The sequence below is a fragment of the Aegilops tauschii genome, chromosome 7 (genome assembly GCF_002575655.3).
Source record: "Aegilops tauschii subsp. strangulata cultivar AL8/78 chromosome 7, Aet v6.0, whole genome shotgun sequence".
In the NCBI taxonomy this organism is placed as follows: domain Eukaryota; kingdom Viridiplantae; phylum Streptophyta; class Magnoliopsida; order Poales; family Poaceae; genus Aegilops; species Aegilops tauschii.
The window spans coordinates 399334221-399342502 of record NC_053041.3 but is presented as its reverse complement, the minus strand read 5'-3'; the positions used below and the strand labels follow the sequence as shown (position 1 = coordinate 399342502).

At 49.4% G+C, this 8282-nt stretch overlaps 2 protein-coding genes across 3 annotated transcripts; both read left to right on the top strand.

The window, feature by feature from the left end:
* The first annotated feature begins 1900 nt into the window (after positions 1-1900).
* LOC109786558 (uncharacterized) lies at positions 1901-4088 on the top strand. Of its 2 annotated transcripts, none has more exons than XM_020345131.4 (3): positions 1901-2117; positions 2214-2335; positions 3808-4088. In XM_020345131.4, exons 1-3 carry the CDS (start codon positions 1996-1998, stop codon positions 3825-3827), a joined length of 264 nt encoding a protein of 87 aa, XP_020200720.1. In that variant the 5' UTR covers positions 1901-1995; the 3' UTR covers positions 3828-4088. The 2 variants fall into 2 exon arrangements, with proteins under 2 accessions (XP_020200720.1, XP_020200719.1); XM_020345130.3 differs by lacking the exon at positions 3808-4088 and adding an exon at positions 3255-3485.
* A 303-nt stretch (positions 4089-4391) lies between these two features.
* On the top strand, positions 4392-6980 carry LOC109786557 (L-type lectin-domain containing receptor kinase IX.1). The gene is made up of 2 exons (XM_020345129.4): positions 4392-5824; positions 5911-6980. Exons 1-2 carry the CDS (start codon positions 4443-4445, stop codon positions 6614-6616), a joined length of 2088 nt encoding a protein of 695 aa, XP_020200718.1. The 5' UTR covers positions 4392-4442; the 3' UTR covers positions 6617-6980.
* Positions 6981-8282: the final 1302 nt, after the last annotated feature.

The window sequence follows — 8282 nt, the reverse complement described above, 5'->3', positions numbered from 1 at the left end:
ACTTGATCTTCTATCTTTTATATGTACAGAGATGAACCCTAGCTTAAATCAATCCTACAATCAAACCCCAGCCTCACTATTGAACAAGAATCCTACAACAGCAACACTACACTTAGCAAGATCCATGGCGGTAGCCTAGGCCTACTAGCACCTAACCCTAACCCTAGGTGGCAAAGAACTTACCATAAGTCCCATGTCCATGCCGACGACCTCGCACTCCTCCTCCGAGCTCGTTTCCTCGTCGTTCCAGGAAGGCATGGCGGCAAGGAGGTCGACGGCGACCGACCTCAAAGACGGCGAGCGGCGGCGAGCTCGTACTGGAGCAGGGGAGTGGGAGCAGGGGAGAGAGCGAGCAGGGGAGTGAGTGAGCAGCGAGTGGGAGCATGGTGGGGAATTTACCCTGGTTCGTTCCGATCGGACCACGAGGGCTAACGGCCGTCAACGGCCGCGCCGTGAGCGCGCGTGGCCAGGTGGCCTGACATGTGGGTCCAGACGGTCAGAAAAACGGTTCAATCGCTAGTCACGGGCGTTTTGGGTTTTTTGAAACAGCGGACCGCGCGACTGGTAGGTTTCTGAGAAAAATTAAAAAGTGGTAGTTTTTTGAAACCATAGCCTGTAAACTAGTAGTTTTATGCTATTTACTCTGTAAAAGGCCACATGACACGTGTACGATAAAAAATCCAAACAATTAAAAAAGTTACGTGTAAAAGAGAGAGCAAGGGCGAACGGATAATGCAGCACCCATTTCGCAATCGGCGAGATGAGCCAGGATCTAGAATTAATGAATTCGCGTACGCGTGGAGCCCGAAAAGTACCGCACCTTCCTTCTGTCACCAGATCGTTGTCGAATGCACGGTTGTCACACGCTTTTCCCACCTGCAACTGCAACAAACTAATGAGTTTCAGTCTCATCCAGCCGTGCAATTATGCAAACAGACATGGTGCCTGTCAGAGGAGACAAGTCAAAACACGATTGAGGGGAAATGAACATAACCAAACAGAGAATTATGCACTGTACGGAGTACATCTCAATCATAGTTATCGATTTTGGAGGATGACGATCTCTCGTTGCCGTCAATAGTAATCGCCTGATGTAGGTAGTACTGTACATGATCTCTTTATCGACCCCACCGTGGCGTCGCCAATTTGCAGCCGCTAGATATGCATAATATGACAGCTACAGAGGAATGTCCTGGGAACTTCTACAGTTACGTTTTTACTACGTATGCAGTGTACAGTAGAACACTCGATGGTGGTGTGTATTCGAGTGGACTTCGGGTTACTTATTTCGGCCGCTCAGTAGTTCCGTTTTGGCTGATTCTTAGAGAATAGGACCTATCTCTAGCTTTTTTCAGAATCTTCAGCCCCCATTCTTTTTACAATCCATGGCACAATACGATGCTTAATACTCTGTTTCGGGCTGCGAGAGAATAAAAAATAAGACCGGTGAGCCGTTTTCTTAGAAAAGAAACTAGAGTAAACCAATCTGTGATTGGATGTTTGAAGGGACAGTGGTATTCTCACCTCATCAGATTCAAGTCCTGATGCTCACATTATTTCTGGATTTATTTCAGAATTTTTGGTGATGCGCTTTCAGTGGGAGGAGACGTTCCCGTCGATGACGAGGCGCCTATAATGACTTCTTAAATCTCAAGATGATATGCCGGCTCAGTCTCTCGAAAATGCTTATAGGGATAGGGTGTGCGTGTATACATTTATAGGGGGTGAATGTATGCGCGTCTGTATGAGCGCTTGCGTCTGTATCGTGTTAAAAAAAACCCAGATAGCAGCCTAATATCTTCTAAGAAAAGGCCCTGGTTTTCTTTTTGAGCTGATAAAAAAGGCCCTGGGTTAGTTGCACCATTAGTGTTTGGGCCATTATAGCCTTCTCCAAGTCCACTCAAGGCCCTGCCCGGCCCGGCTTAACTATTAGTAGCCCACACACCATTTCCTCGCACATTTTTCCGCTTTCCTCCATCTCAGGAAAGGACCACGATGGCGTCTTTCTGCCGCTCCGCCGCCGCCGCGGCCAGGTCGGCTGCGCTCCGGTCCAAGTCCCGGATCGCGAGCCCGTTCCCGGCGACGAGGTCTCCCGTTGCCGCTCCTCGCCTCCGCAGGTCATTCCTGAAATCCCCAACCCTGTGTCGTCCCACCACTAAACTCGCTCGAAAGCTGTTCCCAGAGGTTTTCAATCCTGCTGCTCCTCCTCTCAGGTCCACGGTGAAGATGCTGGCGGGCGCGGAGTCGCTGATGCCGCTCCACAGCGCGGTGGCTGGCGCGCGGCTACGGTCGTGCATCGCCGCCGACTCCTCCTGCTGGAGCTGCCTCTCCCAAGGTGAAGTCCACCCCCTGCATGCATCCAGTTCGTTGCGTTTCTGTTATTATTGAATGCCTAGTCGTGCTAGTTTGATTGGCTCTGCTTGTGATGATGATTTTCTACTATCTAATGCTGGAATTGCAATGCTTTGTTTCCTGAGAGACTAGTCAGTTGAGATGTCTTAAGTTCTAGGATATGACATTTCTGCGCAATTTGTCTAGCGTGTGCGCATAAGATATATCATTAGTTCATTACATTGGTGCGATTGTGTCGTAAAGCTGTTGGGCTTATCAGTTTATCTATGGCTCTCCTCTATGGATTCCAGTTGGCCTTGGAGAGCATTGTCAGGCTTGTCCATGGTAATTATAAATTAGATGTGAATATTTCTGTCTCTCTGCCTATGTATGTTATGTTTTTGTACTAAGCTAAGCACCATTGTTTGTTTGCAAGTAAGAGCAAATGATCAATAGCTCGGTCTGTTGCCTTTAGCTGGATATGTATAGCTGTTTATTGTCTAATTGTGCTTCTTCTTGCATAAGGGTTTTAACCAGATATGTACAGCTTTTCATTGTATTTTGGAGAAGACAAGGTTGCAGAATTATTGGGCTAATTTTTCTTCTTCTTTAATGGTGTTTTCTAATCCGAGGAGTCAGTTTCCAAAATTCACCCTCTGAATATTTAAAGCTATCTAGTTTTGCTATATGAAAATTATATCACTAGCTTCTTAAAGTTTTTCATAATCTTATATTTTATACTAACGTATATGCTGTGTAATGAACAAAAAGTGTGTCTCAGAACTGTGAAAACTGAAAGTATGTTATTACATCATTTAAAAAAGAATAGAAGGAGTAACTTTTAGTATATAATGCATCAATTGCATACTTGTTTACTTACATGTTCAACATTCTCATTTCTGTTTTGGTAATCATCCTGGTAGGTTTGATCAAGCGCATCTGATAATGGCTAGGAGCGTAATGTTGAAGAGCATGGATCACTTGCTCCTGTGTCATTTTCAAGATATTTTCTTTCTTCTCTGAAGAATAGGATATGTCAGTGTGCATTAATCAAATTTTGTTGAAAAAGTTGCAGATCTAATCTGTTGGTGACTCGTTCACAACTATTGTTTAATTTCACTCTATGCAATAACAGAGTTACCGCAGTTCCTTAACGTAATGTTCGTTTTGTGGACACCTTGAATCTTAACACTGGGTGGTATTACGCTGTTTGTCGTTTTCCAGCCTTGCATGTATATTGGGTGGGTCGTTTGTGTGTTTTAAATTCATCTGATGTGTGCCATTCCTACAAGACAAAAACGCCTATAAATTGAAAAGGTCCAGGTCAAAATCCTACGGTGGTGATCATGTTTACAATTCCTTTTGTTTATTTATTGTTCCTCATTGGTTGGTTTCTGATATTCAGTAAGGAGCCATCTCTTTTTCTTCTTCTCTTCTCATTGAGCTTTGTTGTTTTGTTTTGATACAACGCATTAGACTTTGCTCTTCCTCGGTGACGAAGGCTGAAGAGGTGGGCATCCTACTAGGAACAGCACTCAGGATGGATCTTGTTTATCTGTTAGATGCTTGGCTTGGCGAGTCCATGGCTACAGAGATACTGAACTTTGTTTGGTGACTCGGTGTTCGGGTGCGCTCTTTAACTAGTAGGGTTCCTGGTGGCTGAAATGTCCTTTTCTCTGTATCAGCTGTTGATCTCGTGCCTAATCTGAACACGAGTTTCGTTCTTCATGAAGACAAAAGTTGAAGTTTCTCCTTCATCCTGATCACGCGTTCACCTCACTCTTTGTTATTTTCCTAAAAATAAAAATCTCATGCTGACAGACCAGTTATTTTTAATGCCGGCTTGCCATTATTATTCAGTGATTATGATTAGTTAAGTTAGCAGACTACGGCAGGTTTATTATTTTGTATTTGGCCGGCTTACGTTTGTCCTACATAATTACCCGTTCCTTTGCCGGCCTACCTGTCCCCTCACATCGAATCAATAATCCGTCCAAATTTCCCCAATTGGAAAAGGAAGGGCGGTACTACTTAAGAAGTGAGCTGATACATTCTCTTATCTTTACGTGCTATCTCCCAATTTTGCCATTTGCCAACTACAAGCATCGGCGATGGCCAAGATCACAGGAACAGCCATATGTGCTCTCTTCATCTTCTTCTCCTTCACTTGCTGCCTGCCTCCTCTTGCTGGATCCTTGTCCTTCGACTACCCAACCTTCCGCTCGGAGGACCAGAAGGCCATCAAGATCGAAGGTAACGCTTCCTTCAGTGTTGGGCACATCGACATTAGCGGCAACAACTGGGACGTCCGTAAGAGCCAGGGGCGGGCGTCGTACAGTACCCAGCCAATGTTGCTGTGGGATGGGCACACAGGCGAGGTGGCTAGCTTCACCACCAGCTTCTCCTTCATCATCAAGCCCAAGTCCAACAGCAGCAGGGGGGCTGGCATGGCGTTCTTCCTTGCCAGCTACCCGTCGAGCTTACCGACTGGGTCAGCAGGCTACTACAACCTCGGTCTCACGAACCAAAAAGATGGCGCTGTGGCGGCAGGCGACAACCGGTTCGTGGCGGTGGAATTCGACACCTCCAATGAGACCGAGGTATCAGATCCCGACACCACTGTGGACCACGTTGGCATTGACATCAACTCGTTAAAATCGGTGAAAACTTTGCCCCTGCCAAACTTCAGCCTCACTGGAAACATGACTGCCGCTATCCAGTATGACAACATTTCAAGTATCATGTCTGTCACACTATGGCTTGGTGATGGCCATGGCCCGATTTACAGACTTAGCTCCAAGGTTGATCTCAAGAGCGCACTGCCGGAGCTGGTTGCGGTTGGCTTCTCGGCGTCGACGGGCAAATCCGTTGAGCTGCATCAATTGCTTTCTTGGCACTTCAACTCATCGCTGGAGGGCAAGACGGCAACAGTAGTAGCACCGCCGGTACTACCACCACCCTCCTCGAGAACTTCCAGTTCCGGAGTCATAGCAGGAGCCGTTGCTGGGGCATCGCTGTTCCTCGTGGTGTTCTTCTCCATGTCAGCCTTCTTGCTACGTCGCCGCCAGAACAAGAAGAAGAGGGAGGCCAAGGACGAGGGTATGGACTCGGAAGGCGAGGTGGTCATGGAGATGGAGTTCGGGACGGGGCCAAGGAGGTTCCCGTATCGGCAACTCACCAACGCGACACGGAACTTTGCAGCAGAGGAGAAGCTCGGGCAAGGTGGCTTCGGTGCAGTGTACAGAGGCCACCTGAGAGAGCTTGGCCTCGCTGTGGCCATAAAGCGATTCTCAAAGGAGTCATCCATGCAAGGGAGAAAGGAGTACACGTCGGAGATCAACGTCATCAGCCGGCTGCGCCACCGAAATCTGGTGCAGCTTGTGGGCTGGTGCCACAATCATGATGAGCTCCTGCTGGTTTATGAGCTCATGCCCAACCGTAGCCTCGATATCCATCTCCACGGCAAGGGTACCTTCTTGACATGGGCGATGAGGTAACATGCCTCTTACTTGCACGGTGTTCATCTTAACATGAATTTGGCATCTCTTGGAGCTCATGAATGGATGTTCATGGCAACAGGATGAAGATAGTCCTCGAGCTTGGCTCTGCACTGCTCTACCTCCACGAGGAATGGGAGCAATGCGAGGTGCACCGAGACATCAAGCCCAGCAACGTGATGCTGGACGAGTCCTTCGGCGCCAAGCTTGGCGACTTCGGGCTCGCGAGGCTCATTGACCACGCCGTCAGGATGCAGACGATGACCATAGTGTCGGGGACGCCGGGCTACGTGGACCCCCAGTGCCTGATCACCGGCCGCGCCAGCTCCGAGTCGGACGTGTACAGCTTCGGCGTGGTCCTGCTGGAGGTGGCGTGCGGGAAGAGGCCGATGAGCACGTCCGCTAACAAGCAGGGCGTCTCCCGGCTCACCGAATGGGTCTGGGACCTGTACGGCGAGGGAGGCATTCTTGAGGCGGTGGACGAGCGGCTGAACGGCCACTACGATGAGGCGGAGGTGGAGCGTGTGATGGTCGTGGGGCTCTGGTGCGCGCACCCGGACTCGAGCGTGCGGCCGTCCATCAGGACGGCCATGGCCACGCTGGTGTCCAAGGATGCCAAGCAGCTGCCCGTGCTGCCGGCCAAGATGCCCGTGCCCACTTACGCGCCCCCGATGGCACCGTGGGACGGGCAGTCGTCGTCTTCAGGTTTGTCGACGTCCACCGTGACGCGATCGTCGACGACTAGCGGCTACACAGGGCCAGCGCCAATGGTGACACCCAGGGCATGAGCACCGGCAGGTCCATGTCGAGATCTCTTTGTGGCGGGTCTGAACAGAGATGTCTCCGTTCTTCAGGGCTCCATTGTGAGCTAACATGTCCAGCATGAGGGCTTCATTAATTTAAAGCCGGACGCCAGCCTTCTGTTTAAAAAAAGCATGATCGAAGATGCGCTCGCATCAAATGCTCATGACTTCTTGAGTTGTATCATAAACGACGATGTGTGTTTTACCTTTACAACTTGCATTGCTCCTTCCAGAGAAGGAACGGTGTTAGATCATCTCCGGTTCTCTTTTAAGGAGTCAAGCCGCATTTAGTCCAACTCCTATTTTGCTTAGCTGCTCAATGTTTTTAGGAAAGGCATCTGTCAGCTCTTAATTTCGAGTGTTCGAAAGGAGTTGTTAGCGGAAGGTTCCCTCAAGACTCTCTCTCTCTCTCTCTACCGCCTCTACGCCGGCGTTGCCTGTGCCGCGATCATTGCAGTCGATGACCACCCCACACCCGTAACCCTGCCGACTTTCAGGCGCCAAATTCCGACGAACTTTTTTGTCACTTTTTCATCTTTATTTATCGTCTCCAGCCATGGCGATGCTCTTCCCTATCGTCCCCATCTACGAGCGAAGTTGCAGCATCTGTGAAGGAACACCTACAGAGAGGAAAAGCTCACCTAGAGGAAGAAAAGTGGTCGTCGGCCGCCATCGCCGTTTTTGATGAATCCTTGCGTTCTGGACAACGCCATCATGCCACTGGGAGGAGGATGAGGGGAAGAGCCCATTCACACAAAGAAGCGCCCAAGACATTGCCCCACGGAGGACGAATTTCACCTACTTTCTTGAGTACTTTGTCGCACGCTTACGCCGCGCACGGTGAATCTCTATCATGTTACTTTTGCAGAGCATCTATCCTTGGACCTAACTATCTCATGGATATCATCTAGTGACGAGAAGTCGTTGTTAGTCACCTGGAAGGAAGAGGAAGGAAGAAGGAAGAAGAGGAAGAGAGGATTCCATGTGGGGTCTAGCTCATTGTAGGAGATCGGGAATGTGGCCGTTGGAATTTGGCCTCAAATTTCGGAGAACTCTAGAAGTCTAGAGAGAGATAAGCCCTCGGATGCCTCTGCTGCCGGACGCAGGCGCTGCGGCGTGCATCTGATTCATGTTTAATGACTGTTACTGCAGCCACGGTCGGCGCGTGCACTCCGATCTGAGGCCCGATCGTTGATCCATGTTCAATGGCATGGCATGCGAGGGCGAGGTGCAGGCCTCGTCGTCGTACCATGTACGTGTTGGCCTGTTCGGTGCCCAGGCGTACTCCAGGCGTTAATTCTCTGGAGAATGGGTACATGCACGGGGAGAAGTTAAATAGGCTTTGACGTTATGGGCACGCATTCGACGTGTTACGTCCAGATCAAGGAAGAGTGTCCATCGAATCAGCTACGTAGCACACAGAGGCTAAGATTGAAAGTACATACGTGAATCTGCACGGGGAGTAGTTTAACTGTCGGATTCTCTGCCACGCTTCCTTCGATCCATATACCTCGATAACTGAAGCCTACCATAGTAGCAATGATAGCGTGCCCCCCCCCCCCCCCCCCCCCCCCCCCAAAAAAAAACAATAATAGCGTGCTCAAATCGGTCAAGCGTACGAGCACAGCATTTCCAGATGAACCGATCCAAT

Bases quoted from the DNA above. Each gene is read 5' to 3' on its own strand.
- LOC109786558 (XM_020345131.4), top strand. From the start codon at position 1,996: ATGGCGTCTTTCTGCCGCTCCGCCGCCGCCGCGGCCAGGTCGGCTGCG. The intron at 2,118-2,213 runs GTCATTCCTGAA...TCCTCCTCTCAG, and splicing joins GCCGCTCCTCGCCTCCGCAG to GTCCACGGTGAAGATGCTGG. The intron at 2,336-3,807 runs GTGAAGTCCACC...ACAACGCATTAG, and splicing joins CTGGAGCTGCCTCTCCCAAG to ACTTTGCTCTTCCTCGGTGA.
- LOC109786557 (XM_020345129.4), top strand. From the start codon at position 4,443: ATGGCCAAGATCACAGGAACAGCCATATGTGCTCTCTTCATCTTCTTC. The intron at 5,825-5,910 runs GTAACATGCCTC...TCATGGCAACAG, and splicing joins TTCTTGACATGGGCGATGAG to GATGAAGATAGTCCTCGAGC.